We start from the raw sequence: 21,830 nt of genomic DNA, 5'->3' as shown, positions 1-21,830 counted from the left end.
TCTGGCGAACCAGAGCAGTGCATGGAAACGCCATTTACCTTCCTGCCAGAGGGGTACCTATTTATCTACTTGCACTTTGACGTGCTTTCAAACTGCTATGTGGGCAGGAGCTGGGACCCAGCAACGCGAGCTCACCCCATTGCGGGGATTCGAACCACCGACCCTCTAATTGGCAAGCACTAGGCTCTGTGGTTTAACCCACAGCACCACCCGCGTCCCCACTAGTTTATGTACTCCCTCCCAAAAAAGACTGGCGTACGCAGCTGGAGACTGTGCCTGTGCGGAAGCTGTTTCTGCTCTTCCTGCTTCAATTCTCTCCTGCTTCTGGGAGAGGGTGGGGAAGCACTGGGTCCTTCACTTGCCTGGCCTGCCTCTTCTTCCTCTTCCTCCACATCTGAAGCTCCCCCAACAAATCACTGCCCTCTTCTCCAGTGTCATAATCCAGCCCCCAAACTCAACAGAATCACCCCTGTCTTTTACAGTACGTACCTTAAAGGTTTCTTAGATGGTAAGGCAGGGGAACCTCAGGCCTGAGACCCAAATGTGGGCCTCCAGGCCACTCTACCTGCCCTATGGAACTCTCCCCAGTGAACATCCCCTCTATGGCCCAATAGTCAGAAATCATAAAAGAGTTTGGATCCCCCCCCTGAATTTTTCACACTTAGTTCCATAGCTTCGTTTGCAGTTATTTCCATTGTTTGTGTTTTCTGGGTTAATTGTTCTAGTTGATTTTAATAGTGTCAAAGGCTTTTCCCCACTTTGCGATGAAGGAGGCATGCAGATTTTTTACTTTGACATCACTGCCTCCATTACAGACCCTCCAAGTGTCCCTATTTTCCAGGAACAGGATTTACAGAATCTGTCTCAGTTTCTGATTTGATTCCAGAATGTCCCGGTTTTCCTTAGGACGTCCTTATTTTCATTGCAGAAATGTTAGAGTGTATGGAGTTATGCAACCCCTGAGCCAAGGAGATGAGTAACTATACAACTTTTACAAGATATCTGATGGCAGCCCTGTATAGAGAAGTTTTTTGGTGTGTGTGTGTGTGTGTGTGTGTGTGTGTGTGTGTTTACTGTTTACTGTTTTATTATGTTTTAAATATGTTGGAAGCCACCCAGAGTGACTGGGGCAATCCAGTCACATGAGTGGGGTATACATAATATAATTATTATTAGTAGTAGTAGTATTAGTATTATTAACGGGGAGGGGGCATTAGACAGAGAAAGAGGGGTTACAATTCCCTGGGAATCAAATGTTATGACTTATTGCATAGAGACGCATGAAAGAGAGAAAGGAAAGCTAGGGGTTCCTTCTAGTTTGCATTGAATTTTTATTCATTAGAAAGGGAAATATCTATTGCAGCACATCAAGCAGTATTTAAAAATACATTTCATAAGAACCAATTAAAGGAAACAATCACATATTTCTCTTCCACTAAGTAAGTATCATCCAAATGCGACTATTTCCTTCACAATTTTTCCTAGTAATGCTGACTATATTTGTAAGTACTTGCAGTATATCCATGACATGTATTCTACCCTCTGTATCTAATACAAAATATCATTTTTAATGAGTCCCTTATGGACCAGCTCTTGTTTAACCTTTGGCGGAGTGAGGGTAACAACTTTTTTTGTTTTTTTGTTACTGTGAAACTCGCATCCTTGAAGCAACTAATAAATTAAATATGAGTTGAACCTACTGTTTTCTTCCACTTTTCAGTACCCAGGTACTGCTACAAAGGGATCCATTGGTATTCCTATCCCCATTGTTTCATTCTTCTCTCTCCAAGGATTGACTCAGTATGTTGTTGTCTAAGAACACCACAAAATGGAGGTAAAGTTAATCTTATAACATTTGATCAGTACCAAAGTTCAGTCTCAGGATACCTACATTTGCCTTATAGAGGGGGTGATCTACTGCCCCCATTGACAGGGATGGGGAACTTGTCACCCTTCAAGTAGTTGTTGGACTGCAGCTCCCATCTGCCCCCCCCCCATTAGCCTAATCAGTGGCCAGCAATGATGGGAGTTACAGCTCAGCAACACATAGATCTCGCACCACCAAGTCCTGGGTGCCACTCAAGATCAGTTCCAGGGTCACTGCTTTTCTGATTGGTTCCATGACCAACTGTCAGGGACTGGAGTGAGGAGGAACGGTGGAGACTGCCTCCCCCTCTTCCTGAACCGTCCAGCGAAGAGGAAGACAGTATAGATTTACAACAGTGGTTTGCAGAAGGTCATGGCTCAGAGATAGATGAGGGACAAAGCTGGGAAATAATGGAAGAAGAGAGGGGAGGGAAAAGCAGAGCCAGAGCAGCTAGTTGATATGTTATCACTAGAAAGCATTCCAGACACCCCTTCTCTCAGAACACGGCAAGCATTGAAAGTAGGAGAGCAAAGAGCTAAGAGGCAAATGGCCACCATAAGGTGGGTGGTGCTGTTGACAGTTGAGAGGGGAAGGGAGGAGGAGATTACTCGGAGCAACGCCATTACTCCAAGAGGCGGCCTTTCTGAGCCTCTCTCTGTGAATATTGAATAAAAGACTTTGGTAAGAGCTTTTCTTCTATGTCTATGCCTCTCAGCCTGCTGTGGGTGGGGATCAGATTCCCTGACACCTGACACCAACTGTTCTAGGGCACTATCATTTAGGATATATCAATATTTTCTCACATTTCCCAAAAGACCAGAGGCCTTTCGATTAGGGTTAATAAGAGATGACATTCCAAAAAAGGCACCCAGTATCTTTTTGTACATGAGTACTGCAGCTAGAGTAGTATATGCGAAGAAGAAGAAGAAGAAGAAGAAGAAGAAGAAGAAGAAGAAGAAGAAGAAGAAGAAGAAGAAGAGGAAGAAGAGATGACCACAAAGGAAATTTGGCAGAACAAATTGATAGAATACAAAGAACTAAGAAACTAAGAAATAAGGATGAATTAAAGAGAAGAGAAGAGTGGAGGTGTTTTTGAGATTATCTTACAGGGCTATGATATACAATTTAACCTACAAGTAGGAGTTAATATATGAGCTGCAGCAAATGTAAAAAAAAGGAAGACTTGAGATGATAATGGGTGAAATATCAGGATAGGCAGCAGGTTAAGATTTCTCTAGAATGCCACAGAGAGATGGACTGGGAAGTCTTAGGAGAAGAGATAAGTGATGGGTACTGTATGATGTGTGTGCAAAAGCTGTAAAAATCGCATAAATAAAAGTTTTTTAAGGATATATCAATATTTTACCTTTGTGATGTCGGCAACCCATCTGTGTGAGGGTAGTTGAAGTCACCTATAACTACAGATTTCTTTCTTTTGTATGCTTCCTTGATTTTGTTCTTCTTCTCAAGATCTCCCTGAGCATTTTGACAGTATGTCCCCAGTTATACATAGGGGCCAGTATCTCCACCCACAGATTATTCTGAGGAAGGGTCATTGGACTTCGTGCATCAGTAGACATCTGTTGAAACTCCTAGGAAATACAACAGGCATTTATTTGTATACTCAACAACTGAAAATAATCAACATCTATTTATTTTTAAAAAGTGTTGTCTATCATAGTTGTATACCACAATAATAACAGTACAACAAAAACTACACAAAATTTTGATCAACTGTTGACTATTAGAGATTTTTCCTCTGAATTGTCTACATAAGCCTAACAACAAAAAAAGGTTTTCAGCGAATGTCTGAAAGTTTTATGGAAGGCACCTGCTGAATTTTTGTCTGAAAAGGCATGGAAGACACTTAATGAAATGTGTTGGACACATGGAAGTCTTGAAGAGTAGTTTTTCATCCTTTTTTTACTATAATTGTCTTAAGTAATAATAATGGGGAAAATACAGAAGTTTGCATTACTCCAGGATCTGAGGGAAGATAAATAGACCAATAGATGATAAATGAATACTAGACCATCACTTTGACAAAAAGAAGTGCCATAGCTTTTCTAGATATATTTCTGTAATGGGTGGCATTTTTCGATTAGCTTCGTTTAGAATAAAGTTTTGGTCTTAATCTATTTTTCTTTACTTTGGGGTGGGGCATCAATTGATTAGGACTAACACTGTAGTCCTGTTGATACTTGGGAGGAAATACCACTGAAGTCAGTGGAACTTACTTCAAAGTAAGCATGCCTAGGATTATGCAGCAAAATAACCAAGAGTGACCTAAAGACAAAACCTCCCGAGTTCAAAGTGAGCTCTACACCCTCTCTGTCTCTCTCTTTCTCTAGCTATCTATCTTTCTATCTATCTTTACTCTCTTTTTAGTGCTAAGTTAGTGTGTTGTGTGTGTGTATTTTGTGTGTAATAGCTTGATGCCAAACACCTTACATAACAATTCTGCTACTGCTTCATGGACCCACACATTATTCAGAAGCCTCTTCAGGGCACTTATCTTCTATGGTGAAAACAGGAAATTAAAACCACAGATTATAACCCTGTCTTCAGAAGCTGCCAAAATGGATAAGGAGACACTGGGGTGAAGCAGTGATGGATCCATAGAACTGAAGCCATCCTGGTCTTTAAAAAGCTCACAATTCATAGTCATTCTTAAAGGGTGATCTTCTGTTTCCACCTATTCAGCTATGGAGGACCATTTTTATTTAAAAATGCAATTATGCTTATTAAAATTAAATGCATTGAAGATATCAGCACAAATATTATATTAAACTTTTGATGCTAACCCTAGGAAGCATCAAATGTTGGCAGGGTGAGGTAACATGGATACAAAGGAAGAACTTGAATTGTTCGCAATAAAACAGAATTCAGGGTGTGTTTCCCCCTCAAATGTGATTAAACAGTTCATGCATAAATCACTCAGCTCCCTTACTATACTGCTGCTTGCTGAATAATTAATATCAGTTTTCAGAGAAAAAAAGAAAAACAGCCCAACCAGAACTCATAGTGTTATTTCTGTTATTTCTTTTCCTCTCTTTTTTTTAAACAAAAATGCCTAGATTAGGGGAAAGTTTGCATGAAAACAAAGGCGGTAGTGAAAATAACATAGAGAAATGCATTCTTTTGGGGGACATTGCTTGCAAAAATATGTACAGACATCAAATGTACATATAAAAATGTGTTTACCAGGAGAAATTTGCACTAAAATGCTGATGAATTTTCATGAGAATTTTAAAAAGTTCACTAATTGTTTTAAAATATGGAGAACTGAATTTAAGATTTTTTTAAAAAAAGATAAACAGAGAGAATAAAATAAACAGATCTTCCAATCCCTGATCTTGATTTGTTTGTCCACAGGTTATATGGTCTTGCCACCATTTGGTTACCTCTCACTTTCCAGTGCAATTTTCTGTCACTTATTTTTTCAGGCATTTTTTTTTTTTTTTTGCAATTAGAAAAGTGACAGAATAATTGTACAACAAAGTGCAGGGTGACACCCACATTTTGTGCAAATAAGCAGCCCATATCATAGTACTTCTTGCTGTACCCTCATGGCAGGGAAAACTATTTGGAAATTATCCTGCATTACAGGAGAAGAATGAGATTCAAGGATGGTAGGCATTACATACAAATTACTGGGGAAACCGTACCATGGAGAAGACTGAAATGTCATTCCCTATCTGCCTGAAGCTTCTTCCACATTCCCTGAACATATGTTATTAGTTTTGAAACTCCTCTCTGAAACCATGTGGGACAGAATCCTGCTCTTTTCTTAAGTAAATTTGCTGTTGTTTTATGAATCTGAAGGTTCATTGCCCTACAGTTAAGCATTTTTTTACTGCTTAGGATGCATAACAATCTCTTCAGGTTAGCCCTGCCAGGTGCTATATCTGGATAGTCTGCTTATCACTTTAAAAGTTGGAATGAGAGAACAAGGAATGGCTTCTCCAGCAGTTCCATTGTTCAACCTTTTCTCCTGCTTCACAGGGGTGCTGGTTAACTTCATACTTGCTACACTTGGTGACCATGTTTCTCTATAAATAGCTCATGCTATGAACCCTCAAACTAATCTGTAATATATTGGTACCTGTGCCCAGGTAGGTGCCATCATTGTCTGTTGTAGCATCCATAGCTGTCAACTTTCCCCTTTTTTAAGGGAAATTCCCTTATTCTGAATAGGATTCCTCGTAAGAAAAGGGAAAAGTTGACAGCTATGGTAGCATCAACCTAGGCTTCTGTGAAAAGGTTTTGGTTTGGACAAGGTAGGGATTTTGCATTGCTTTCGGTTCATAGAACTTCCTTACATTTGTTTTAAAATCCCAACTGTTCATGAGATACTTCAGGGTGAGTGGTTTTCCCCTTGTTCCTTTCCCTTGTTGTTTCTCTGGTTCATTCTGTCTTGCATTCCACTCCACTTGAATTCACATTGAAACAGGAGAAGATTCAAAACTCCAATATCTAGGGGATGAGAAATAGGAGAATTTCAGGAGCATACGTATTTCTGAAACACATAGTCTATCATTTTGCAAGGACATTCATGCCAGTGAAAAGAGAGGGAGGTCTTTTCAGCTACTTCTGTTACCTTTTGTTATTATTTCAGATAAGGCAGCAGAAAGTTTTGTCAGCCCACTTTTCTTAAACAAGAAAAAACAAGGTAGCCGTATTCCCCTGGGGGTTATTCTGCAGCTACTGGAAATGCAGCCAGGTTGCTTTGACTGTAGAGCTCTCAATCTCATGGGAAGTCTACATGCCACGAGCAGGCATCCTGCTTCCCCCTCTTACATGTGGAAGGTAGTGAGGGCAGGTGGCTGGGATGCAAATAATGAAGAAAGGCCATTACACACACACGCGCGCGCGCGCACACAAACCCCGTCTGTCTGTCTGTCCAGGTAGGGACGCTGGTGGCACTGTGGTCTAAACCACTGAGCCTCTTGGGCTTGCCAATCAGAAGGTCAGCAGCTCGAATCCACACGACGGGGTGAGCTCCCATTGGCATGCTGTCCCAGTTCCCACCAACCTAGCAGTTCGAAAGCATACCAGTCCAAGTAGATAAATAGGTGCCACTGTGGCTGGTAGGTATATGGTGTTTCCATGCACTCTGGTTTCCGTCATGGTGTCCCATTGAGCCAGAAGCTGTTTAGTGATGCTGGCCACATGACCCAGAAAGTTGTGTGTGGACAAACGCCAGCTCCCTCGGCCTGAAAGTGAGATGAGCACCACAACCCCATAGTTGCCTTTGACTGGACTTAACAGTCCAGGGGTCCTTTACCTTTTTTATATATCTTTTATCACTTAAGTGCTCCCACTCACTTTTGCTGCCTGAAGCAGCATGGCAGGGGAAACACTTTGACACCCACTTTGACATGCAGATGGAAGTAAAATTTGAAGTACTGGGGGAAACTACATACCCATCTCCTCCCTGCTCACAGAACGCTGGAGGGGTGGGGTGGGAGAACGTTGGAGGAGAAGTGAGAGGAGAGACTCCGGGCAAAAGGGATTTCTGTCCCTTTAAAGCAGTGATACTGATGTAGAATAGAATGTTCCTATTTTCATCAGCGAAATGTTGGAGGGTATGCCATTAGGCATTGCCTCAGTCTCCCCCTCACATGGTTTTGGGTGAGGGTAAATGTCTGACTAGGGCTATAGGCTTTCAAATTTGACTACATGTAGGCCAAATGAGTAGAAGGGAGAACATCCTCTCTGGTGACACCCATCTCTGATAAAGCAGAAAATAATTTCACCAAAAAATTGCTGGAAACCTATTAGAAATAGGAAAGGTGTTTGTTTTTTTATGGCACAAAATGGCCAAGTGGTTTCTGCTCAGTGCTATTTCAAATGATTTGATATTACTATAACACTGAGTTTTAACAGAGTTGCTCACGTTTCCTTGCAGTGGTTACTTTTCTCCAGATGAAAGTGTGTCCAGTTTCCTAGTTTAAATGCTGACACATATCATATAGACTCTTCAGAAATATAGTTAGCACTGAAATCAACTGGGCTTCAAACGTGTGTTCCAAAACACGCATAGTTTTGACTGTGATTATAACTTCTCCATAAAGGACTGTAGACAAATTGTATGTTTTCTTGTGCCCTGCACTTTTAAAGCAAGGAATGGTTTAACTTAATCCTAATCCCAAATGGAGGAAACAATTGCTTTCTGGAACAGGCATGGTAATTGGCTGCAGGCAACATGGGTTTCTGAAGACGATGGCACACGCTAATTGATTCAGCAGCTCCATGACACCCACAGAAGTGATTCTCTCAAGCAAAGGACACAGCTCTGTGACTTGCTTCCATTTTATTTCTTCCTTGAAGCTTGAAAGGTTTTGTATAAAATATGTAGGAGGTACTTGATTGGAGAAATACACCATGCACTACATAATCATGATCAGTGCCGGATTTACATATAAGTGAAACAAGCTATAGTTTAGGGCCCCACTCTCTTGGGGGTCCCAAAAAAATTTAAAGAAAAAAAACCCTGGATGTACATTTCCAGAATATAAGATAAAAAACAAATAAAATGAAACCTACATACAGCAACAGTGTTTTGTGTTGTGTAGGCTCCTATGACGTAAGTAATGGGCCCTGCCTGGTAGCCTGATCCCTAAAACATCACTAGTTTGCTTATTTCTATATATAGGGTGCCTACATTCTGCATGGACTGGTTGCATGTGCAAATGGTTATAGATACCTATTAGGTCCATAAATTACCATATAGCATATATTCAACACAAAAAACAGTGACAATTTGTTGTTGACAAAGGACAGCTGGACATATAAAGGGCCCGGTTACCTTCCGTAGCTTAGGGCCTCATCAAACCTAAATCCGGCCCTGATCATGATGATGAATTTAGCAGGCGGAGTAATGTGCTTAGTTAACTGATGAAACAGGTTGCAATAGTCCAATTCAGATGTCCCGATATCATATCTGTACCTTTGCATGTTGAGCAGAAATGTCTAAAGCGGGATTGTAAGGCCATTCAGCTGAATGTGATTTCAGTCCTCCTCATGATCAGGGGCACTGTGCATTCAGGATTTGGAAGGACTGTAAGCAGTGCTATTTTAAGTCAAATACACAAGGAATATTCAGTGTTATGTTGGAGGGGATGCCAGGAAACTGGGATTTATGTTCACAGGTGGTGGTGGTGTAAATATTTACAAATCATTTGGCAAAAGATGTTTATGGAGATAACAGAAATCACTGGGTTAAAGCTGGCCCAAAGTCCAGAGGTAGCATTATTATCAATTTATGATGGGGTGGAAGGTTCACAGGCGAGGAAGGACTTGCTCACAAATTTATGGGCAGCCGCATGAATTATGATAGCTGGGAAGTGGAAGGGGCAAGCAGAATATAAAATGGAAGAATGGTATAAAGAGGTGTGGGATGTAGCTATTAACGATAAATTAACATCTGCTATTAAGGTAAGACGGCAAATATGCAGGATAAATTATTTTGAGGAGATATGGAATGCATTTGTAGAATTTGTACTGTTAAAATGGAAAGGAGCCAAACCATCGCAAGAGGTGTTGAAATTTTGGGAGGTTGGATAGTTCGAATGGAATGATCTCGATAGGGTGCACATATTTATTTTATTTTTATTTATTATTATTATTAGTTGTTGTTGTTGTTGTTGTTGTTTTTTTTGTGTATATATATATATATATATATATATATATATATATATATATATATATATATATACACACACACAAATGCTGACTAAAATTTGAGGGAAAAGACAGGCTCTCTCCCAGAATTATTCCCAGCCCCCTCACCTGTCCGTTTCCCTCCTATCCCTTTCCTTACATCTTTCCAACTATATATATGTGAGACTGCTATCAGAAAAGGAAGAAAAGGAGACCCCAAAAAAGCATATGACTCAAGTATGGGGGAGAGTTTTGACTAAAAGTTTTATGAGTCAATGTTTTGTCTATGAAGTAAATAATGAAATCTAGGTCAAGGCAGAGCATTGTGTTATCATTTTCAACTACCTGTGCCAAATAACAGAAATTTCATTTATGGGAAACTCTCCATATTTCCAAGGAGTCCTCCGAAATTGAAGAAGAACCCTTTTTCAATGACTCTCATCAAACTGCCATGTCCACAGTGATGTGACACACACACACACACAGAGGTGGGAGGGAGAGACAGGGAGAAGTCAGATCACAGTATCACAGCATAGGCTAAAGAGATTTATATCCCAAATTCCCTTGCTTTTGCATCTATAAGTTACTGGCATTTAGGTACTTAAGAGCCTGATGACTAGTTTTATATTTGTAAAAGTGTTCCTGAAGCTTTATGTGAGCACCTGGCTTTTCAGTAATGGGTTGCCTTTCCCTGCTGGATGCTGACGTTGCCTAATTTATCCAGATTTTGGGGGTTGAGGGGTTGGCTGCTGTTGCTTTGGCTGTGGAAATGTTCACTTACTACAGGACAATAATATACCATCTGCGCAGGAGGTCTATACACCCAGTGCATAAAAGTCTCTGCAAGAAGAGGATTGCAAGTGATGGTTTGGAGCCGGTTAGCCTTCTAGTGCTTTGCTCTTTGACAGATTTGCACCTGCATGCTCTTGTCTGAATTATCTCTGTTTTTACTATCAGCAGCTCAGTCTTTGTGGGTGGAGGAATGCACTTAATGAGTTGGAAAATGATTTCAGTGTTGCTCAACAGCTGTATGTAGGAATATGGAGGGGGGAAAGGGGTGTAGTTATCTCCAGTCAGCTATCACTGCCATGAAAAGTGTGAAAGACAAGCACTGCTGCAGACTGCAAAAATGAAATATCAAATTGGCCATAATGTGCACTAGGCTAGTTAAAAGCTCTGAAATGTGGAGCCAGCAACACACATTTCCCTTCTCTTTCTATTGTCATCTTAAAGCATAAAGCTCCATGGTTTGCTGCTTAAGACACTGCCAGTATATGTTTCCATGTGTTTCCCTCTGTTCTTTGTGTGTTCTTTCAAAGAAAGTATGGAAAATCATTATTATTTTGGTGGTGGCTGATTTAGATAATAAACAGAAGTCCGCTCACAGGTCCTTATAATATCAGTGGAAACAGTTGGTCCTGGCGAATATTAACCACTTTAACCTGAGGACTGTCTTTTGTTTAATTTTAAATTTAATTTATTTGAATTAATTTTGGGGTGCATTTTAATCAAATGATTGCTTGTTTTTATGTATATTGTGTTATTAATATGATGTTAGCCGCTCTGAGCCCAGCTCTGGCAGGGGAGGGTGGGATACAAATTAATTAATTAATTAATAATAATTAAATGACTCATTATATAATATCAGAAGCTCTTATAAAATCCATGAGAGTATCCTGCGCTGTCACCATCTGAACATCTCCCCCCCCTCCTTTCCATATTATTTCTAGTTTTCCTGAGCCTACTCTCTTTGCTGTAGACTAGAGCCTCTTTCACCCTCCCAGGAGGTTCAAATTTTCTTTTGCTTACATAATCCTTGTATTATTTTTTAATTAAACGTGCAGATGCTATTAAGAAGTAAGCCTAGTTGCCTTCAATAGGATTTGCTTGCAACATAGGTAAAGGTAAAGGGACCCCTGACCATTAGGTCCAGTCGTGGCCGACTCTGGGGTTGCAGCGCTCATCTCGCGTTACTGGCCAAGGGAGCCGGCGTACAGCTTCCGGGTCATGTGGCCAGCATGACTAAGCCACTTCTGGCAAACCAGAGCAGTGCACGGAAATGCTGTTTACCTTCCTGCCGGAGCAGTACCAATTTATCTACTTGCACTTTGACGTGCTTTTGAACTGCTAGGTGGGCAAGAGCAGGGACCGAGCAACAGGAGCTCACCCCGTTGCAGGGATTCGATGGGCGGGGTACAAATAATAATTATAATCATCATCATCAACCTTTTATTGGCATCAAACAAACAAACATACATACAAACCATATGATCAAGGCTTTCCACCTGGTCGTCATCGCATGGACAAATCCTCTCACCCTCCACCCTGCCTGAGAACCTTCCCCATAGGAGGTTCGATGGATTTGCATTGAACCTGGCCAACGAAAAGGCCCTTCTTTCTGGGGGGGTTCAGTAGAAAATCAAGATAATTACAATTATAATTATCCATCTTTCCCCTCACACTTTTTCATTTCCCCAGCACCCTTAACAAACTACAGTTCTCAGGATCTTTGGGAGAACTCATATGCTCTAAATCTGTTTTGAATGTGCTGTAAATGTACAGTGTGGATATACCTCACATTGTGTCAGGACAAGGTGGTTTTTGTCAACCTTTCGTCATATGGACCTATGTAAGCTCATGACATAAAGCTTAGCAAGTCTGGAAGGCAAGACTTTAAACTGTATCAGAGGATTACTAGTTCAGGCAGACACATTCAGATTCTAAAGTGGACAATATATTTCCCCTGGATATAAAAATAGACAATCCTTCTTTCTCTTGATATTTGCCTTTGTGCTATTCCAATTGTAAAAAGCAAAGGAAGAGACTAGCAAATGTCCATTATCATTAACTAGAGGGTGCTCTTTTTCTCTTGTATGAAAATCTTTAAAAGCACACAGAGTGTACTGGGAGGCCTCAAATTTGCTGCAGAATTATGGAGGGTTGGGGGGAAAATATAAATGCCTCTTAAATGATCACTTGGCATAAAACCAGTTCAGCAAGGTAAGGGGATTTGAAGTAAAATAAAACTGTAAGAACGTTTCCCTCCACTGTGCTATATTACTTCACTTTGTTCAACTCACCACAGCATTTTTACACAAGAAGGGTTTTGCGTGTTTAGACCTTTTAACCTTCCCCTAAAATAAATTCAGACGACTCAAGTTTTTGGTTTGGTTTTTGGCAGAATTTAGGCCACAACTTTATTGATTACCGCAAGTGAGTGGTTGCATAGGATCTGGTCCAACTAGCTCCCTGGACTGTTGCAGGTAGCGCTGACCCAGGGCACCAGCATAGGTCAGCCTAGGGTGAACACCTGGAACAGTGGAAAGCCGGGGTCAGGCTAGTCCACCACCCAGATGTCCCCCTGGACTCGGGCATGGGCACAACCCCTCTCAGGGTTCACGAAACCATTGAGTCCCTGGATTCCTTTAATGGAATACCCATTGCATAGGGATGGCTAGAGCGGTCTCCCATCCCTATCACCTGAACCAGAGCCTATCTGCAACCTTACAAGTTGTGACAATTTGCTACATGGCAGGTGAAACCCAAATGGCACCAGCCAAACAGCTAAGTGGGGAAAATTCCTGCCGTGCCCCTGTCCCAATTACAGATGACACACAATGGCATAGCAAGGTCAAGCACAAAAGCCCTAAATATAGGGAGAGGTGGGCAGGTCTTCTGATGCACTGGCCCAAATAGGAAACTCAGAGACACGTGCATGGGCTTATGTAGGTCCCTCGATCTGTTTTTGCTAGCGTCCCATCGGTCTGATTACTCCCAGCATCGAAGGACCTACCAATAGGGTGTTGTGGCTATCCAAACGCTGCCACCCACAACACAGGGCTTGGTTGCCAGGTCGCACCACAACACGTGGCCTCTTTGAGGGAGGACCCAATTTAACATGTCTGAATTATGAATTCCACGTCATTTAAGCTTATTTTACTTGAAGGCACATATCTGGCGGGAAAGCAATATTAGACCATAATTCTCTGAGTGACTCTTAGCTTTTTAATTAATTGGATAAAAAATAAATGAAAACACATTATATAAAAAACCCACAAACTCCAGTTTACAGTTGAGCATGCACTGCAGAACCATTTCTTTGATATGTTCTTTTCAATTCTGTATTTGCGACATGTAGTTCTGTGGTAACTGTCGGTTTTGTGTGATTAAGACACACACGTGCACACAATCCTGAAGTAAAGAGGACTTCCAGACTACAAGAACAAAATGGAGCTTTGTCATCTTTTGAAAGGCTGACAGTTAGAAAAAGTTTTTAGCAGGGGGAATGGTGTGGCAATTGTTCAAAGATCGTAACAGTCGGTTTTTACAAGGTCATTTTCTCCGAGTAGCACAACACCATCATCCTGATGAAAAGGAAAGAAGAAGAAAAACACCTATAGCAAGGAATGTATTGTGAGTAAGATCACACGCCTGCAAATCATTTTCAATTGAACCTAACATTTTGGCAAGTTATCCCTTCTCTCCTCAGTGAAAAACAAACGTATACAAGAAATGAAACCACCAGAAGTTCTTCAATAGAGTATTCTTTGAGAAGGCAAGTTCTGAGGATGATTGCTATGGATGTGGGTTCAAATATAGTTTAATGGGAGGGGTAGGACCACGGGCAAGTCAGTCTCCCAAGGCAGATTCAGACATTATTAATTCCCCACAGCTTAATTCCCTTTATTCCACCCCCAACCCCCGGGTTTCAGTTTCCTCCTTTGTAGTGAATTTTCCTTCCTTCACCTTACCATATTTTGTTTAAAATACCCATGCTTTTGAATGTTATGAAAAGTCCATCTGCATTTATATTTATACAACATTTATACAACACTCTCTGTTTTTGTTTGTAGCAAAAAAGAAAGCGATGGCAATGTTGTATAAATGTATATTTTAAAATAATAATAATAATAAAGATTGAATTTTAAAAAGTCCGTCTACAAATATATAATGATATTGGAGTGTTGTGTTTGCAACTATCAGTGCTTTTTTTTCAAATTTCAAATATCAAATTTCTGCAGCCGTCTTCCTCCCTTTCCATTAGAAGGGAGGAGAAAATATTTATAGAAGGGAAATACATGTTGGCAACAGGATGAAAGGCTGTTTTCAGTGTCAGGAAGGCTGAATTTCACCTGGACACTTGAATGAAAAAGGTCAGAACTTTGGCAAATGAGCATTATTGGGGAGGTGATAATGCAGGGGATCCCAGGAGGGAGTGTGAGGCAGAATTGTGTATATATACATAAATTAAGTTGAAATGAGTAGTCAGATAATTTGGCTGCAGGACTCTTTACAGTGCAGTTAGTTTTAATTTAAAATATTTTCTTAAAATTCAAGACTTTCAGAAACCTCATTTCTTTGCAATTTCCACAAGAAAAAAATGCACCGCTCACAGCATAATAGTCTATTCATGTCCTTCTGCAAAATATGCTTGTCTCACCATTTAAATATCTGAAGATTTAGAGGATATTTATGGATCACTTTTCAAGTGATGAACGACCACTTCAGAAGGATAATAAATGTCTCTTCTTCAGTCATTTTTCTGCAAATGGCTTCCACAAAGCAGTTCATAAAAATAAAGTTGCAAAATCCTAAGTGATAGCATATTAATGTAATGGATCACTGTTCAAAGACTTCCTTTGTGTGCCAGAATGACAATTGCAGCTGAATTCCATACAGTGGTGAACTGGGAGAACATTATCCCATAAAAGGTTGTGCCAGTGATGTTGGCAACAGGTGGGCATGGCTCTGCAACTCTTCTTCCAATCTAGAGCCCCCCCCCCCGTTGCCCTGTCCTAATAATTACAACATTGCCACGACATGGAGGAAGCCACTTCCTTTGCCTTCCTCAACCACACACACAAAAGGCTACCACCAGTGACTGAAGAAGAACTCATCCAAAGTTATCTAACTTTGGAGATCACTGAGCCCAAAATATGCACTTTTGGGGGGCATGCTCTCATGGTGCCCCAAAACACAGTGTCTGAAATGGCCACCATGCTATCACGAGTGTCAGGGGCTGGTCTGAATTGGATGCCAGAGACTGGTCTGTCTCTGAAGATGGGGGATGCAGTCACAGACAGAACAGCCTCTAACAGAGGAAGAAGGGGAGGATTCGCACCCCCCCTTCCTTCAACATTCCCAGAAGTAGATTCAGAGGCCGCACCGGGGGGGGGGGGGAGAGAATTAGACAGCTTTGAGATAGTAGCTAGGCAACCAGGAGGGAGGAAGCGTTTGGGGGATTCTTCAATCGAGAGTGGCGGGGATATCCTTCCCTCCCCTCAAACTTGGAGTACTGAAAGGGTTAAAGAACAGCAGAAGCACAGGGGAGGAACAGGTGGCCGTTGGTGGGCTTCTTGTTGTGGAAGGGGAGGGCATTCAGAGTGAGCAACTGACATCCTGCTAGGGGTGTCCCGATGCTCTCAGTATGTTGTTGTAAATAAAATGGACTATAAACCTGCCAGAGGTTCGTTAATTCTTATCGGAAGCTCCCAAAGAGATTGGGAACTCCTGTGCCTGCCAGTGTATCTGACAGCGGGGGGACATGGGATGTTCTGGTTTTCTGGGGCACTTTTGGGGTATGGGATTTAGGGGAGTATGAAAAGTTCAGTTGCACTGGGCGTGAAATCTTGGGGACACCACTTGGAATGCAGTGCACGAAAAAAAAAAATCTATTTTTAAAGGTCCTTCTGTTTGGCATGTAGTCCAGGCAGGCAAGAAGATTTCAGAAAGAATGGGACACTTATCTGAGGCAGCGTTGAATTGTGGGAATCCCTTAGTCACTGTTGTTAGGCATGGCCTGAGGGTGCTGGGAGGTGCTCTTTAGCCTGATGGACACATTGGGGTGAACGTTGGTCAACTTGTTACATTGGTTGAATGTGACTAGTTAATTCGTTTTGCATATCCTCAAGTTGTTATATTTAATATAACGTGTTATTCCACATTTGGTTGTCTTGACTCTTCATTCTGGTGTGCTGGCAACATGCAGATTACTGTATCTTAAAACCTATGTTAGAAAAAAAGAGAGACAATTTTCTTTTCTAGCAATATCATCCATGTATCATTGAAGCACAGAAAGTATGTTTTCAATAAATTTTATGTTGTATTGACCCTTCAGATAAACCTTTATCTTCCGAGCAACCATTATTTAACTTTCTGGTCAATAAATCTTGATTGAATGCCAACAAAGTCAATAGCTAACCATTATATAACTTTATAGACAAAGATGTTGGCAAAGCTGGATATTTAAAAATCATAATAATACAGTATTGGTAAAGATACTTGTCATAGGCTCCTTGAAAGGATTTTCAGTCAGTTCTCTTCATGTAACCTTTCAGCATCTTCTTGATGTCAAAAGCACCTGCTTGCTCAATACAAAACAATAAAGAAAACAGCAAATAACAAAAAAATATTTCACACCAGTTGTCAGCTCAGTTGGCCATTTGTCAAGTGAGTAGACAATAAATCATCAGTTGGAGTAGTAAAATTGTTCATCTTATCTTCTTTTTCTAGAGTGGCATATTGTGCTATTTGATGAAATGGCTTTAATCAAAGTTTGGTCTGTTGCTAACTCTGTTATAAAATTTCCTACCAAAAGATAAAGAAGCACTCCATGTGAGATGAAATTTCGTGGCCTTCCCAGTCTTTCAGGTGACAAACTCATACTTGGAAGAAAAGCCTCAGGCCCAGGAATTGTTTGCTGCTATAGAGATCCAGGGTTGTTTCACATGGAGGTCGCAAAGGTATTAGAGATGCCACCAAATTTTGTCTGAACCACAGTTTGAAGGCAAATCTGGAGACCATTGCTGGGACAAAATATCATCCGTATGTTGTTGAAACAGATAAAAAGAGTTTCAGTAAGAAGAGCAACATTTCTCAAGGGAAAAGAGGGTGTCCACACACTGCTATCTCTGCATATCTGACACACCAGAAAGATGGCACCACACTTTTACTATGTTGCAGACTCTTTTTTTTAAAAAAGTGACTCTTCCGGTTTTTGAACCTTCTTTTGGAAGCCAAATGTCCGACAGGGCTTCCGCAGCTTCCTGCAGCCAATCAGAAGCCGCGCTTTGGTTTTCAAACATTTTGGAAGTCGAACGGACTTCCGGAATGGATTATGTTTGACTTCCAAGGTACGACTGTACAAAAATCTATAACAATCCAAAAGAAGCTAAGGGTGTATAAAAGACGGATTAGGAACATTAGACAAGAGTGAAAGAGCGTAAAAGGTTAGTATATATAAGACTATAGCTATCAGTCTACAGAGCACTCTAATAAAAGTACTCATTATACAGTGGTGCCTCAGGTTAAGAACTTAATTCGTTCTAGAGGTCCGTTCTTAACCTGAAACTGTTCTTAATCTGATGCACCACTTTAGCTAATGGGGCCTCCCACTCCTGCTGTGCCGCCAGAGCACAATTTCTGTTCTTATCCTGAAGAAAAGTTCTTAACCTGAAGCATTATTTCTGGGTTAGCGGAGTCTGTAACCTGAAGCATCTGTAACCTGAAGTGTCTGTAACCTGAGGTACCACTGTATCTAGTTTGTGGCACGGGTCATCATCCGAGAAATTTTGAGCACTGCTGTGCAGAATCTGGCAACGTTGTATGTTGTAGCAGGATTGGTATCTGAAAGCAGCAAAGAGGTATAGAATTGTCCTGTGCACCCTGGGTACTTAGGCAGTAATGGTCAGATGAGGCTAGTATGAATGTCTCTATAATAAAGACACTGGAGAAGCACATGTTCTGTTGTTTCTATTTGGAATGGGTATATAGTTCAAGCCATTGGGAGTTGTAGTTTAGCAACATCAAAGGTTGCCCACTCATTCGGATGAGTAAATGGGGCTCAGGGTAAGCATCATCACTGTATCCTGACAAGGTGTTGAAGCCCCCCCCCCCGTCAGCTGCCAGAGGGGGTCAAGGGCTGATGCTGGACCTATATGCAAAACAGCTTGAAAGTTTGGTGTACAAAGTTGGTCGCTGAGCCCAATTTTCTGTATGAACGATTGCAAAATCCAGCTGTCCCGAACTCCTAGGTAAATGTGCATAGGAATGAAGTCTCAGGTAATGAGCCAAAACAACTAAGGCAACCCTCAGTTGGCGAAAGGGAATGTATACATTAGAATTTCATGTAGCTTTTCAGTGTATGTATTTTCAGTAATGTTGCGCTGAAGCCCACTGACTTTGAGCTTTCCTAAAAAGGTCATCATGTGTTAGCATCGCTTTCACAATTTACATAATTACATAATTTCGCAGAGTCATTCATGAGAATGAGGCTACATTGTCAATGGCAAACAAAAACATGCTTCTGTTTCCAAAATCAAATTTTCTTTTAAAGACCTCACACATAAGGCACAATATTGCATTCATTAATAATTCAATTAAGCTGCTGCTAAAGCAATTATATGCAGTGAAATTATATTCTTTTTTGGCATTGCATCTGGGGTTCTTTCTGCTTTGCATGGATCAGACCAACCATATATCCATACATTATACTTCTTTGTAACAGGGGTGTTTTGCTTTGTTTTTAAATTTCTACATACCATCCAGCAAGCTGACTATCAAATGCCACCCCATTTTCCTTTGAAGGCAATGGTGCAGTGGGGATTAACATTTCTTCATAATGTCGATATGAGCCATTTTCTCTCTCCAACAGATGCAGTACAGGGGAGGCTGAAAATTGGCTGAATGCAAAGCAGAATTTATTAGAGATGGTTATTGTTGTTTTTTTTCTAATATCAGGTTCTTCTAAGGTGTCATTCTGTAGGTGAGAGGAGCTGTGAGGGTATCTGTTCCTTCTATGTCTTTCTATAAATGTGAGAAATAATATTTCTCTTTTCCCCTTCCCACCTCTCCTTCTCCTTCTCCTTTTGTTAAACATCACAGGAGTCATCAGGACAGCCTTGCATAACATGGACAGAGAAGCCAGAGAACATTATTCGGTTGTCATTCAAGCCAAAGATATGGCAGGACAAGTTGGAGGGTTGTCTGGATCAACCACAGTCAATATCACCCTCACCGATGTGAACGACAACCCCCCCAGGTTCCCTCAGAGTATGTAAAGGTTTGATCTGATTTTTTTCTCCCCCTCCTGACTAAACCTTCGCCTGTAGTAATTAAGAGTTACTTTCATTTCAGGGGTATTTGGTTAAGAAGCCGGATGAGCTGTGAATATTCAACAGAGAGCCAGTTTGGTGTAGTGGTTAAGCGCAGTGGACTCGTAATCTGGTGAACCGGGTTTGATGCCCTGCTCCTCCATGCAGCTCCTGGTGACCTTGGGCTAGTCACACTTCTCTGAAGTCTCTTAGCCTCACTCGCCTCACAGAGTGTTTGTTGTGGGGGAGGAAGGGAAAGGAGATTGTTAGCCGCTTTGAGACTCCTTAGGGTAGTGAAAAAGTGGGATATCAAATCCAAACTCTTCTTCTTCTTCTTCTTCTTCTTCTTCTTCTTCTTCTTTTTCTTCTTCTTCTTCTTCGATTTGAGAGTGCCAGAAGTCATATTCAGAAGGGTACCTTCTGATCTCAATAATAGATAGTGTTTGCAGCGTTACACTTATCTGTAGCTTCATTTGTCACTACTTTCTTCATTTCCAGTTGCCATTTTCTTTTCTTTTTTGCAAATGTGCCCCTGGTTGTGATGGAAATCACTGGGACTTAATTGCATATCAGGGCTGAACTTTGCACATTGGCAAACATGGGACTGGGAGCCTGTCAGGGACTGGGCAGAGGAGGAATGGTGGAGACCGCCTCCCCAGCCTCACCCTTCCAGAGGAGAAGAAGACAGTTCAGAATTACAACAGGGGTTTGAGGGGGATCACAGCTCAGAGGAAGATGAGGGGGAAAGTTGGGAAATAATGGGAGAGGAGGCAGAGCAGGAACAGCTGGCTGACATGTTATCAATAGAAAGCATTCCAGACGCTCTATCTCCCAGAAACTGGCGAGCCTTAAAAATAGGAGAGCAAAGGGCTCAGAAGCAAAGGCCCTCAGCGCCACCTGTAGAAGGGATGATGAATGAAGAAGGGGAGATTTACTCAGGGCAACACCATTATTCCAAGAGGCTGCATTCCCAAGCCTCTCTCTGTAAACACTGAATAAAAGCAGATGGTAAGGACTTTTCCTTGTCTTATTCGTTCCTGGCAACCTGTCATGGGGGTTGGTTCCTCTGCTGCCTGACAGTCAGAACCTGAGCCCAACATGACTTCACTGCAGAGTGTGTCAGGAGCAATTTGCAGGGCCAAAGCAGCAGTCAGGCGGGTGTTTCAATTTCCAGGGTCTTCCGACTATCTCCCCTGCCTCCTGTGCTTTCGCCCAGTTGCAAACAGAAAACCTGGGGACAATGCAACTGGGGTCGTAATGGCAAGCAGGGGGATTTAAGCAGTCACACACTTTCCCCACTGTGTCAAATCCCCCAAAATGACTTTGCAGCAAATTGGGGGGGAGGGGGAGATCCACAGTCTCAAACTGGTTTGCCACCAGAGGCTTACTTAAACCCTGAACAAGGACAAAATGGCATCAAAGCCTCAAGGTATGGTCTGAAGGCATATGAGCCCACCATCTTGCTAAAACTAAGCAGGCCTGCAGCTTGTCAATACCTGAATGGGAAAACTGGTGTTGGGAATCATAGTTGTACAGGGTGAGTCTTTTAAAAGAGGCCCCGTGGAACATGTGTACTCTGTATCCACGGGGCCACTTTTAAAGGACTCGCCCTGTACCATCTTTGCTTCCAAGATGGAAAGAAGGTTGGCTATGAATGTCAGAAAAAAATGTTATATTTGTGGTTCTTTTTCTTAATGATTTTGTATGTTATGATTCCCCCCCCCCCGCCCCACAAAAAAACAAAACAAAACAAAACAAAACAATTGAGAAAGTTACAATTCCATTAAAAAAATTGACATCATCAAGGCCGACTATCAACACAGGAACTGAGTCACAAAAGGGTGTACAGAACCCAAGTGAAATCAGCTAAGGGAAAGCTGGGGGGTGGGGAATATGTGACTACACTCATATTGAGTTATATCCCAGTCAGATGGGCAAGTTATTATTATTATTATTATTATTATTATTATTATTATTATTATTATTATTATTTAGAATGGTGGAAGGAGAGCAAAAAGAAAGGCGTTTGCTTTCCCTGGCTTTTGCAAACATTGAGAAATCTGAAAGTCATACGCAGAAGTGGCTCGCCACATGGGGTAGTGCCATTATGCTAGCTTCCTGGCAGGGGGATCAGAGTTGCTGACCAGGAGGGAGGGAGGGAGGCAAATTGTCCAGGCAGTTAGGGTGGTGCAAACACACTGTCAGAG

General features: G+C 41.4%; 1 protein-coding gene across 2 annotated transcripts in view; it reads left to right on the top strand.

Moving 5' to 3' along the window:
* Positions 1-21,830, top strand: part of CDH18 (cadherin 18) — a 201,751-nt gene that overhangs the window by 120,121 nt on the left and 59,800 nt on the right. Inside the window, exon 5 of one of the 2 annotated variants that reach the window (XM_033154394.1) lies at positions 19,415-19,582. In XM_033154394.1, coding sequence (XP_033010285.1) covers positions 19,415-19,582 — 168 coding nt within the window. Of the gene's footprint in view, positions 1-19,414; positions 19,593-21,830 lie in introns of those variants that run through there. The other variant, XM_033154395.1, reaches the window with a different exon arrangement.

The sequence above is a fragment of the Lacerta agilis genome, chromosome 7, assembly GCF_009819535.1.
Source record: "Lacerta agilis isolate rLacAgi1 chromosome 7, rLacAgi1.pri, whole genome shotgun sequence".
NCBI lineage: Eukaryota > Metazoa > Chordata > Lepidosauria > Squamata > Lacertidae > Lacerta > Lacerta agilis.
Note: the sequence above shows the minus strand (reverse complement) of the source record. Positions and strands in the feature narration are given on the sequence as shown.